Source organism: Macrobrachium nipponense, chromosome 13 (genome assembly GCF_015104395.2).
Source record: "Macrobrachium nipponense isolate FS-2020 chromosome 13, ASM1510439v2, whole genome shotgun sequence".
NCBI classification, from domain to species: Eukaryota; Metazoa; Arthropoda; class Malacostraca; order Decapoda; family Palaemonidae; genus Macrobrachium; species Macrobrachium nipponense.
Window position 1 is genome coordinate 2,011,808 of NC_087206.1, and position 13,906 is coordinate 2,025,713.

Here is a 13,906-nt window from a genome sequence, read left to right on the forward strand (position 1 = left end):
GTCCTATCACTCAAAATCTGATCACTCATTGCTAATCATGATGCCCCTCTTCAATAAAATTTTCATCAATCATTGAAAGCTTGAAAATTTGCTTCAAATTTACAAAATACAAAACTTGCTATTGTGCAACTACCACTCTCTTTCAGCTTACTTAAACATGCATTTTCAAAAAGACTAACCATTACAGATGATAAATCCTAAGAATTTCTTTACCTAAATACCTACCATAAAAATTCAAAGATATAATGAAATTAAAATTTCTCCTCTACTTTACTTTTATGATAGATCACTCTGCACTGACCAAGAATGAACACATGCAAGAAACACTTTTCAATCAGATGCTGAAGTAAACGTTCATGTAGCTTGGAACGAACTATTTATGAATGGTTCTTTGAAAATACATAATACAGTACAAATATCACTTCAACTTTCCCTAAACAAAAGAGAAGTTATCTTTTGAAGGCTCTGGAGCCAACTGCCTTACAACTGTCATGAAATCAGCATGGAGAGAACTAATTCAAAGCATATTCTTTTCCAAGTTATAATTCTATATTAATGATAGGCATTCACTGATATATAACTTTATACCAAATGTACTCCACATTTAAAAATCCTAAATGACTGTCTAAAACTCAGAAGTAGCTGTGATAACTTGTAACGATTCTTTAGTTATGTTGTACAGGGCTTAATTGAAAATCTTACATTCTAACAAAAATATTCAAGTTGTCAAAAATTTGACCAGGTTACCTGCGTTAGAGTAGGACAAGTGACCTGGCTGCCCAGCACTGCTGGGTAGGAGCCCTGGGTAAGGGGACTGCATCGTCCCTGAGGAGAAAGAATTTCCTCGACCATGCAGTAAGCCTGAAATCATGTAAAATAAGAACAATACTCTTTGGGTGCCTACCAATCATTTTCCGGAAGGCTGTTATTTATTGCTAAAGACTCAGCTTCATAATTAAGATTACTAATCCTACACACATTCAGGAAAGGTCTTCAGTGGAATGACTAACTACTAAAGAACTATGTACTCTATTCAAATTATGGGGCAAGGTGTGACAACATTAGCAATGCATACATATGATATTTACCTAAAGTAAAGTCTATGGAGAATTGTTCAAAATAAAAGTTTAAGATGAAAATATATTAAAAATTTATCTGTTATAACAAACAACAACTCAACAGCTAAGCAACACAGCTGCATTCCAACTATACTCAAATGCTGCTTTTTTTTATTTTCTTTTTTACAAATAGGTTTCTAATGGAATGAAACTAAACACTTAAATGCTGCTTTGTTTTCTTACAAATAGGTTTCTAATGCAATGAAACTAAACTATCTTCTGTGTAGCTGGAAAAACTTCCGATTGATTTAATGGAATGTCAACCAATTTATTTTTCCTTTTGCAAATTGAAACTCGAATAATAACTACCACCTACAAACTATATTGTAAGTAATTAGTGCACAAACTTTAAGAATGATAAACCAGGAATTAATATGGAGAAGATAAACATGACAAATTTTTAATCAATTTGTATTTTTCATAGCTAACAAACCTGAGGTCTTAATACGATAACTTTCCAAGTGCCAGCTGGTAACCGATTAAAACAATAAAAAATTATAAAGCAAGGAATCCGAGATCTGGCAACTATTGCGCGTACGCTAACACAAGGGTTTACTAGGTATGGACATGACACTACAGTGACATAGCATTCTGGGTAACTTAAAATAAGAATATGGATGTAAGAGCAAACCTTGTTTTTAATAAGAAATTTTATTTTTTCAATGCAAACCCATCCCTCATAAACAGTCCACATTTGTGGTCTTCCAATGTCCCACGAACCTCAACCTGTTATTATGTAAAGTGTCATGGCCCACTATGCAAGCACCATTTGACCGATCAGTCCTCATCAGGGCTAAAAGGTGGAAGCTAATGTGACTGATAGCTTTCCATAAAATAAAATAAATAAAATAAAATAAAAAATTATTTTAAAATCAATTTTATTCTAATTTTTTTTTTATCACAGTCTCAAACTAAATACAGCCTAAACTGCATTTTGGAAGGACATTCTAGCTGTTGAATGCTCAACAACACAGACAATAACCTGTAGTAGAATTCATGGAAGATTCTGATGCCAAAGAGGAAGACATGTTTGTGACATCACTCCTGGAATGTCTCATCTAGTAAGATCTGCAGAAAAGCAACTGGCATGTCTTGCAGGTGAGGTTGTCAGAGGAGCCCCTCATACCGACCACAAAAAAGGTGAGGGGGTTCCTGGATAGTGTTGATATTGAAACACCGTGAGGGTTCCTTGGCAAACCAAAAAAGAAATACAATAAACAGCACAAAAGTGCAGAAATGCCCCAAGCATAAAAAACACATATGTAGTGTTGTGTAACCAATGTCTGAAAAGTACGTTAACGTTGCAAAAGATGTCAGGCTATCAAACACATGATATAACCTTAAAAAAAATTAAACACCATAAGTGAAGCCAACAAGATCAAAGCACAATACAAAAAGGCAAATAAAACAATAAACGAGCTACGAAAAGCTGAAAGTACCCTTCACACACAACAGGAAACTAAACCTAAGAACGATGACAAAAAAGCTAAAATTAGAAAACAAGAACAGGGTTAACTTCAGAGCTGTTGACTAGTTGAATGTTGCCTTATTAATGCCTTCCAATTAATCTTATTTACAGACACAAGTTCCACACAAATAAAAAAAAAAAAAAAAAAAAAAAAAGTCATCCCATGGTAAGAAATGAAAGTGAAAACAGGTGAAAAGATGAACAGTGAAAGAAATAACAGAATAAAGAGCTTTGGGAAATCCTCTGCAATAATGTAAACAACGCAAGAAATTCAGCAATGTAGAGACACAACAAGTAAGGCACGTGCTTGAAGAGAACCTGAGGATCTATGTAGTGCAAGAGCAGTGAGTTACTGTTCTTCTATTCAGACAAAAGATTGCAGTGTTTTGGACATCTGAGGACCACAAATGCAGGCTATTTATGAGTAATGGGTGTGTAATGAAACAAGAATCCAGAGAAAAATTGTCTGATGTAATTACACAGCCTATAAAGAGAGATGCACTAGCAGGATAAAACCTAATTGGGCATGTAGGAACAGACAGATGGCTTTGAGCGTGCAATGGGAGGATGCAGCTTTGACGAGAAACCATGAGGGAGAAGCAGCTCAGGAATATTGCCAAGCCCAAGATACAAGATGTTGAACATAACATTCAGCAAGCCCTAACAGAAACTGGTGATATTTATGAGATGCTGGAATACCCTATTTTCTTTTGCCATCCTTTCATCCCATACTTGCAATACCTACAGTTTGGTGTAGAGAAGACCTATTTACAGATATATGTGTATTTTTCAAGCAAAAGCAACTAGTAATTACAGGATGGATAAGATTCTGCTAAGTAGACTGCAAACAATTCCCAATCATTTGCTTCTTCAAAATGACCAATCTGGTCAAAAATTACGATCTAAAAGATCACAGGTGTACATGCAGCCAGCCATTTGCCGAGGTCTCTTTACTACATTTGAAACCTCTCAAGAGCAGAAAAACTATGGATGACTGAGGGCGAATAACTTTTGGCCAGCTAAGCAGGAATAAAACTGCATAATTGCATTAAACTGCAATTTCTTGTAATACAGCAATGTTGCAATCAATGCATAATTCCCCAAAGTGCCAAGGCCACTGGGATTTGGAAAAGGTTTGGCCTTTTCTCAAAACAGATATGTAGCTGGCCAATGAAGGCTTGGCTGCAGCCTCATTTGTTAGTCTAAACCCTTCCTGTCCAAGTCCTGCCTGCGGCTCATAAAATTTGATGAACATCAATAGTCTTTGAATATGATATTTCACCCCATTCACGATCAAGAATGTTAAAAGCCATGGTGTGAAGGGACAATTTGCTACGACAGCACTCAAGAGCAAGTTGAATCTCATGCAACTGTAGAAATGGAAGGAAACCATGGATTTGTTTGTTTGTATGGTGCTTTTACGTTGCATGGAACCAGTGGTTATTCAGCAACGGGACCAACAGCTTTATGTGACTTCCGAACCACGTCGAGAGTGAATTTCTATCACCAGAAATACACATCTCTCACTCCTCAATGGGATGGCAGACAATCGAACCCACGCCGCTGAGTGGATTAATCTTCCTTATATCAATAATAAAATATGGTCCACTTTGATTAGTATACATTGGCTGTTGAGGACCTTAAGGCCTTGCCATTCTCAGCATATCCTGCCACAATCTCTATGCCTGTGGGATCACAGGGTAATTAGCAAGTTTGTCTGTGGGGTCACTGGACAATCTGCAAGAAGATTCAAGACTGAAGATACTAACTGAAGATCCTAGATTGTAAGTGACTCAGTAGACCCTGCCACAAGTCTGGGAAATCATCTACTGCCATTGTTACAGTCCTGGGCTACCTGGTTAGGTGCAGCTGTAATCTTTTGACTATAGCAGTTTTGTTAGAATTTTTTACTCTGTTTTCTGGGTAATTATACAACAATTACTAATAATTTTCTTGCTTAAAAGAAGATGCTTAATAGTTATCACAAGAAATGCACTCAATCTCTCACTTCCATGCAAGAGATCAAATGATCCCTAAACATGGTTTTTCTCTAATTCACCTTTGACTTCTATACAAAGATCAATTAGTCTTTAAAATTGGATTTTCTCCACTTCACAAGTATTCCAATGCTCGAACCTACCTTTGCTTATCTTGGACCACATGGTATACTTATGTTGTAAACTCAAGTCAATTAAACCAGACCAGTATGCCAATTCCTAGACTTGCTGGGCTAGCCAAAAGGACTCATTCTGGACTATGAAGGTGATAACTTCTCATGCTTAAATATGAAGTTGTTCAGTGGTAAAAATTTGAAGTTGTTACACAGATAAGCAGAAAGAAACCAAGTGAACAGACGAAAATTTAAAGGCACAGAGCACTGCGCCTGGGCTAAAGGGATGCTACAACGAATCTTTACTACAACCTACAGCATACTGAACTAAGCATAAGCTAATTTACATTTTAACCCCCAATATGAGCTCAATACCTATCCAAAGATGAATACAGTAATAACTTTTTAAAGATGAGCACAGGGATCACCAGCTGCCATGATATACTAAAACATTTTCTCGTTGCTAGTTCATTTACAAAAAAATACAAGCAAAATTATATGTTCCCTAACATGAGCATGAGCAGGAGCATGTAACAAAAGGTTACAGTCACTAATGCACCTTCCCATGTGGACAAAACTAGCATGAGTGAAAAAAACAACACCTGCACTAAGTAAACAACATGATAAATTTGTGTTAGTATTTTCAACAGTGCTAAAATACTATTCATAATGACCCAATAATAATGAAAAATAATAAAAAACTAAAACAAAGCAATGGCTTCATCCTGAGTAACGAAACTAAAAAATCAAAATTAGAAAGAATAGAGATAACAGACATGTAGAACATACCATCACTAAGAGTCCCTCAAAAGCTGGGATACTCACCAATAAGAATGAATGAATTAACATTTCCTTTGTTTTGCAAAAGACAACTTCCACACCAGGCATACAAACAAAATTAAAATAAGTAACTGATTGTGCGGTTCCATTCTACACAATATCAACCAATGCCCAATTCAAACATGATAGTGTTGTCTGTTGTTCAACTAGAGACCAGTCGAGTAATATATTAAACTAGTACTAAAGGAACAAACCTTGTAGACTGGAATGCGGAGACCCTGTGGTGGGGTATGTAGTGGATGTAGTCTGAGCTGGCTGCTGATTTACCAAAGATCGACGAGAAGAAGCAACAAAATTTCTGGAAGACAAATAATATATGAACAAGATGACTAATCTTAAAGATGCATGACTTAACATGTACTGTATTATACTAGAAAAAATATGGTTTCTAATAAACTATAAAACTACCTAAAAATCATATAAATGACCAACAAAACTACCTAATAATCCTACAATGTTATTCAAGCATAGCTTACATGAATCTGTCACTGTGTCACAACACTAAAGCATGCCACAGATATCCCACATCACCAGAGATGGTTCGACTCTTGGAAACAATTGCAAATTCATTACTGTATTTTGTGTATATGACACATATATACTGTACTCATTACACTAATGATGAAGTAATAAGAAACTTACCTGGAACGATCACAGTGTTGTATTATTCTCCCAGTATTTTTCTGAATGTGAATTTCACGAACGTGTCTCATCAAACGTTGTACCATAGGGAAAGGAGCCAGAGAGCTCTTTTTATGTCGTGAGCAGCCTCGCCATCCACACTCAAACACTGAAATAGGCCACTGAATGTTAACAAACTTTACTGTAAAAGTAACTTTATGAAGCCTTCTACATGCAGGTGAAGAGTGAACTCATCCTAGATTTTATATTTTCCCTATAACAAAAAGAATACCAGTGAAAAAGAGCATTTAATTACCTTGACCAACTTTATGTACATGCCCAGATGGCTCTAGTAATAGATGATCACTTAGATCCAGTAAATCTTCAAACATGTAATCACATGTCTCCCACAAGCACTCGAATACAACATCAGGGTTGTTGGGAAGCGGCAAATCAGGAGTGGATGCCTGTTATGAAAATGTGTAATACAATGGAGTAAGATGTCAACAATAATAGTATTGTCACTAAGCATTTAGATTTAACAAAATTCTCTTTATTGCGTACAATTTTAGCATCTAAACACAGATGAAGAAACTGCATGGATGTTATATTTTTAATATATCATTATTTATCGACACCATATTTCAAGACAAAACTTTTTCCCCAAAACAAAGTAACTGAAACATCCTGTACCCTTCACTACTAATACTTTTTCAGTTTATAATCTTCCAAAATAGTAACATATAAAGATTTCAAAATATGAAATAAGCCAACTAGTTTGCTCATAGGTTACCCTCCAGTGCCAATTCTAGCAACAATAAAAAAAACCTATGTAAAATATGATTTAAAAAACAAAACTACTTCCAACCTGTGGAGTCTGAGGAGAATCTGGTCCATTGCCACTAAGTGCTCTTTCAGCACTTTCCAAATTGAGCTGATGAGCTCTGTCTTCGTAGACCTTGCGGTCACTTTCCATCAAGCACTTCCACTCAATTCCAACAAGTCGGGAAATTTCTCCAAAGTTTGCATTTGGGTTTTTCTGGGTTATGCTTTTTCGAATCTCTGCCGAGAACAAAATGTACCCAGTCATCTGTTTTTTTCCTGTCATTTGTTGGAATTGTTTCTGTAATGAAAAAATAAAACACTTGTTAATCGTTGTAAAAAGAAAATGCAATTCTGAAATTTAATAACATTAAATCTTCTGCAGGGGAGAGGATACACTTACAAGCTTAGTCAAAATCTAAAGGGATAATAGAAGGATAAAAATTTGTGAGAAGCCTACTTGCTAGGATAAAAATGTTCTAATATTACAAATGAAGCATAAACAAAGCTTCATGCAGCCCTAAATCTTCCAAGGCAACTCCCTATCCAAATGCAACAGGACAAAATTCCTACGATAAAAGATAATACTCTAAACGAACTACTCGCTTACAAAGAAAGACAATGATTAAATGTTCACGAGTACATATTTTATTGCCAGAAAGAAAGATTCACATCCAAAAGCCACAACATTCTTACAAAACCATTACAAAAGCCACATTCATTGTTGACTGTTAACCCAACCATTGAAAATCTTAAGAACAGTACTCACCCCCGTCGGTGCTTTTTTGATGGGCTTTGGAGTGATCGTAGTGGCTCCTGAATCGACTGACGCTACAGAAGGAGGTGGGCCATCCATGGAGTCTTCATAGTCCATATCCATTCTTGGAGTCATGGGAGATGATTCCTGTTTGAGACACAAAAGGGGGGGTGATGAAGAGTCGTGAATGTTACTAGGTTTTAAACTCAGTAATCTGTGATTTTATTACATGACAACAAAATAAAGGAACACAAAACTTAAATGCCATGACATTCAACTAAAAACCAAACAGTGTCTTAATTCCTTCTATACATGGCAACATTCTTTCATAAGATTGTCTCCAATATTAACAAAGAAAAAGAAAATTAATTCAAAATCCAAACAAAGGAAACTAAGGTTTATTATTTTTAGAGTATTTCTAATGCAAAACTCCAATTGAGTGTAGAACATTGAAAATCATACATACATAGCTTGCTGGTTGCTTTTTCAAAGTAGAAGTAGACAGATCCATCTGAAAGTTGACATCAAAATAAAATATAGATAAAAATTCTACATAATTCCTAAATAATTAAAAAGGGACATGAATAAAATGCTATAAATGACAGGTTAGCATCTTGAAATGATTTAAAATAAGCCAAAATAAAGCCAGAAAGGGAAAATATGCAAATAAAACCTTAAAAAGAGTATAAACATTAGACATTTTAGAAACACTGACAGATTACCATAAATTTGTTTCACTAGATCAGTGAACATGCAGCTCCTGTGATTTAACTTTGAACACAATGTTCAGCAGATCATACTTATCCAAATATACTGTACCACAATATGTCGCATCATTGGACAAGATTAGCCAAAGGCAGAGGAAATACAAAAAAATTTACAAAAAAACTTTTGTGATATCTATCAGTCAATCTAGAATGCATGTAGAAAACTGCCTTCAGTCAGCTGACAATTTAAACATTCGTTGTAACCATACGTATGTGTAGCTATTTCACTTCTAAAATATAAATTATCAAACTTTACAATATAATTTACCATTACTATTAACAGCCTCAAACTGCATGTCATTCAGGAATGCCCTGTTAAATGCAGCACCTAAAATTTGTCATTGCAGTCTATTAACACAACTGTTGTAAGAAATCAAACTCTATTATAGTTGTTTAACTTCAAGGTGTTGGAAGGATGAGGATGTGCGAGAATGGAGTCTCTGCCCATGACGGCAAGTTACTTATTTAGCAATTCCTATAATAAATATATTAACAATTCTCAGTAATGTACAAAAGCCTCCTATTCACGAGAACCCCATGTGTTACATACTAACTATGGTGAGTGTGTTTGTGTGTATACTGTGTGTTCTGCTTCATGTGACCCTTTGCCCCATTTCCTTTTGTGTTATCATATAGCTGCCTGACTTCTTTTACTTCATCTTTATCCTATTTTCCTACATCTCATTAAAGAATAAATCCTTCAAGACAGGGGAGCCTATGTAACTCATTGATCAGGTTGTAATAATAATAATAAAGCCAAAAACACATGAGCAGTACCAATGATCAGATACAACACAGGAGTAGTGGAGTGGATGAAGGCTGAACTCCACAGCATAGACCAGAAAATTAGGAAACACATGACAATACAAAAAGCACTACACCCAAGAGCAAATACAGACAAGAATATACATAACACGAAAGGAAGGAGGGAGAGGGCTACTAAGCATAGAGGACTGCATCAACATCAAGAACAGAGCACTGGCGCAACATCTGAAAACCAATGAAGACGAGTGGCTAAGGAGTGCATGGGAAGAAGGACTGATAAAAGTAGACAAAGGCCCAGACATATACAAACAGAAGAATGACAAACAGAACAGAGGAATGGCACAACAAACCAATGCACACACAGTGCATGAGACAGACTAAAGAACTGGCCAGCGATGAAACATGGCAATGACTAAAGATGGGAAAACTCAAGAAAGAAACAGAAGAAATGCTAACTGTAGCACAAGACCAGGCCCTAAGAACCAGATATGTCCAAAGAACGATAGATGGGAATAACATCTCTCCCATATGCAGGAAGTGTAACATGAAAAACGAGACCATAAATCACATAGCAAGTAAATATCCAGCACTTGCACAGAACCAGTACAAAAAAAGGCACGATTCTGTAGGAAAAGCCCTCCACTGGAGCCTGTGCAAGAAACACCAGCTACCTTGCAATAGTAAGTGGTACGAACACCAACCTGAAGGAGTAATAGAAAACGATCAAGCAAAGATCCTCTGGGACTATGGTATTAGAACAAATAGGGTGACACATGCCAATAAACCAGACGTGACGTTGATTGACGAAATCAAGAAGAAAGTATCACTCACTGATGTTGAAATACCATGGGATAGATAAGCTTACTTCGACAACTTTGCTAAAAATGGTCATAAATCTCTACTCTCTCTTGCTAAACAATACAAAGCCATATATTCTTTTAAAAAAGTAACAAATTAAAACAAATTAACCTTATGGACAAGAATAGCTCTTCTGAATGTATATATTTCATCTTGCGTAACCATTGGTGAGAGCTTGAATTTGCGCAACCCTACTTGTAAGGGGCTTACTCGTTGGTTCATTTCATCTAAGAAGTTCTCACAGATATATACATCAACTTCTCTGATTTCAGTTGGACGGACTGTAAATGGAATATGACTGAATTAAGATACTGTACAAAATATGCCTCTATCTTAATATACTATACAAAATATGCCTTTATCAAAGTGAATGTTCACTCTTGGTTGTTTACTGCAACAATTTGAAGAATGAAATTTAAAATGAAATTGCTTTTGATTAACCAAGTCAACCAAACATCTCTCTCAAGAAATGACAGCCCCAAATGAATCTGTAGCATCAGCAGGGTAGCTCTAAACCTCAAAAACCTGAATTGGTATTTGTCAGATTAGTACAGAGAATCATATAAACAACTCCAATGTAAAAGCTGTCTTATATTACACTTTAAAATCTGAGTGACAGCCATTGCATCTCCAAAAATAACCCTGCAATAAGTATACCAGCTCTACAGAGAGAAGGTCAAAGCTTAAATAACTTACATGTACAATAATCTTTTTGACTGAGAACAACACAGCGACTACTAATGTCCGAGACTGGGAGAGTCTCAAGGCCACCGGTAAGGTACAATTCCTGCTTGTAAAACAGATGGTCACCATTAGGATTACACTGCTGCGCATTCTTGAATACGGTTCCTATAAAGTATGCTGTCCCTCTGCAGTAGAAATGAACATCATTGGAGTTAAAATACGTATCTGAATTGCCTACATAGAATGCATGCCAAATGAAACAAAAACATATTCATTTTGAATATAAAATTCAAATATTTGCACCGATATATATAAAAAGTATCTGCAATAATGGAAGTTTCATCATATAACTGTATGAATGGGAGTAAGGAAAAGCAAGGTGAGAAAGGAAATAATCATCAATATCATAAGTAAGTGAAGTAGATTTAATGGACTAAAACTAAATTAATATGATATTGTTATGATACAATAAAGTTTCATACATACTTACCTGGCAGATATATACATAGCTATCGACTCCGTCGTCCCCGACAGAAATTCAAATTTCGCGGCACTCGCTACAGGTAGGTCAGGTGATCTACCGCCCTGCTCTGGGTAGCAGGACTAGGAACTATTCCCGTTTTCTAATCAGATTCTCTCTTCCACCTGTCTCCTGCGGGGAGGCTGGGTGGGTCTTCAATTGTATATATCTGCCAGGTAAGTATGTATGAAACTTTATTGTATCATAACAATATAATTTTCATACATTCAACTTACCTGTCAGATATATACATAGCTGATTGACACCCTTTGGTGGAGGGCAAGAGACAGCTAACTAACTAACTAGACAGGTAAACAACATATGTTGTAGGTATAAATAGACCTTAGTTCCTACCTTATTAGATGGAAGACTTCGTGGCTACTGCCCAGGAGTCTGCTTCATCTCAAGAGCCTTAGCGAGATAGTGGTCTGTGGCCAAGAGTTCTTGCTGGTCTGTCGATGGGGTCTTATCCACTTACTCGGCAGAGCCTAACTGGCGTTTGTCAAGGGGTGCTAATCCGCTTATATGACAACACGCCTTCTTTAAGGAGCACACAACCGATCCCGATCACCCGATCCTAACCCGTGTTAGTTCTAAGATTGCCAAGAGTCATCCCCAAACTCTTAGCAAACAACCACAAACTCGAAACTCATACATACAAAAATGATATTGTTATGATACAATAAAGTTTGTTCATACTTACCTGGCAGATATATATAATCAAGTACCCACCCACCTCCCCTCAGGGGACAGTGGAAATAAAAATTATGAATAGAAAATGGGAATGGTTCCTGATACCCGCCTCCCAGCGGCGGGAATGGGTACTAACCACCTGGCCGACCACTGCGTGTGTCGGAAGTTTTTAAAATTCTGTCGGACTTCAGAAAATACAGCTATATATATATCTGCCAGGTAAGTATGAACAAACTTTATTGTATCATAACAATATCATTTTGTTCATGAAACTTACCTGTCAGATATATATATAGCTGAATCCCACCTTTGGAGGTGGGAAGGGACAGAATAGAAGGATTTTGGGAAACAAATGCATGCAGATGATTTACATCTTGGTTCCACCTGTTAGCATAGCTGACTTCGTGATTACTGTCACCCAAGTCTGCTTCTGCTTTACTAGAGTTGCCAGCGAGGTAGAGACCTATAAAGCTGGTGCACTCCAGATGATCTGTCAACGGGGGCGTGACCACAATGTGACTAGACCATATTGACCATACCATGAGGGCTAAGAAGTAAAATAAATATATATATATAAATATATATATCACCACCTGACCAACCTAGCCAAAGTTAAGGTGTGTTAACTAAGGCTTAAGAGTTAAGAAGTCGCCGTTGTCGGCGACTCAACAACTAAATTAAGAGCTCTTCCTAACCATTTTCTACAGGATAGGATGAGTGGTACTTCTTGCCCCCAAGATTGTGTCTGCAGACACGTATGGCCCTAGCGAGCAGCAGATCTCATATGCCATCTTCACATCTTGCAGGGAGTGTGAAGTGAACACAGAGTTGCTTCGCTAAAACATGGTACTCAGGATGTTGCTGAGTGCCATGCTCTGTTGAAATGCTTCCGAGGCCGCGCCCTCACCTCGTGAGCATTCAGATAAAAAGATTTCAAATCTTTGTGCAAACACAATGAAGGAGCATTTTTGAAAGAACTCCTTAACACTAAAGCCAGGGTGTTCTTCGATATGGGCAAGTCTGGTCTTTTTCGGAACACTGCAGATTGCCCGAATGACTTCGACTTTCTTGAGTTTTATGTAGATAAAACTTGAGAGACCCGACAGGGCACAGGACTCTCTCTGGCTCCTGCCCACTAACTTGTGCCATCCTTGATTCCAAGCTCCTGGCCCAAGGACAAAACGGGTTTCCATTCTTAGGCCACAACAGAAGGCTTAGAGAGCACACCGCCTTGTGTTCTCCAAAGCCAAAACTTGTGACGATGGCTTAAAATCTCACTAACCCTCTTTGTCGTATCTAGGGTGGTTAGAAGAAGGCCTTCCTGATCACATGCAAGAAGTTAACAGGTAAGAGAGGTTCGAATGCTTTGACATCAAGAACTTCAGACTACGTCTAAGTTCCATATTGAAAGCTTCGATCTGGACATGCACAGTCAGTCCGTCTGTACTAAAGTCAGGTGACCGACCAGTTGACCAGTCAGACGAATCAAGGACAGCAAGGCTGTACCCTGAAGACCATAAGGCACTATTCTTCGCTGAAGGATGAGTGTCTGGACTGCCTGGGCGATTCAATCTAAGCAAACCTTGGGGGGTGTATCAACGCAACCCAACGTCGTCAGCGAATCAACTCCTGACTCGAGCTTCTGGTGCCAGGAGAAAGGAGCGAGGAGCAAAAAGGCGATTCAGTCCCGAAGGAAGAATGCCTGACAGTCCAACCTGGTCTCATGTTACACGATCATCGGGGGTGTGATAAACGCAACCCACTTCGTCAACAAGAAACTCAGGGCTACTATATGTCGCCTGATCTCGCACGAGTGTCTGACTCCGAGAAAACAGGTGAGACAAAAAGTAGATGGTGAGCGAGATTCGAGATTCCACAGAACT

At 37.5% G+C, this 13,906-nt stretch overlaps 1 protein-coding gene across 6 annotated transcripts in view; it reads right to left on the reverse strand.

Moving 5' to 3' along the window:
• LOC135225597 (protein polybromo-1-like) overlaps positions 1-13,906 on the reverse strand; it is a 102,478-nt gene that overhangs the window by 15,037 nt on the left and 73,535 nt on the right. For 5 of the 6 annotated variants that reach the window (XM_064264888.1, XM_064264887.1, XM_064264891.1 and 2 more), the window contains 9 exons: positions 10,823-10,995; positions 10,238-10,407; positions 8,203-8,247; positions 7,749-7,883; positions 7,026-7,280; positions 6,474-6,624; positions 6,179-6,326; positions 5,731-5,834; positions 748-861 (listed from right to left, as the gene is read on the reverse strand). In XM_064264888.1, coding sequence (XP_064120958.1) covers positions 748-861; positions 5,731-5,834; positions 6,179-6,326; positions 6,474-6,624; positions 7,026-7,280; positions 7,749-7,883; positions 8,203-8,247; positions 10,238-10,407; positions 10,823-10,995 — 1,295 coding nt within the window. The remainder of the gene's footprint in view (positions 1-747; positions 862-5,730; positions 5,835-6,178; positions 6,327-6,473; positions 6,625-7,025; positions 7,281-7,748; positions 7,884-8,202; positions 8,248-10,237; positions 10,408-10,822; positions 10,996-13,906) is intronic. The other variant, XM_064264890.1, reaches the window with a different exon arrangement.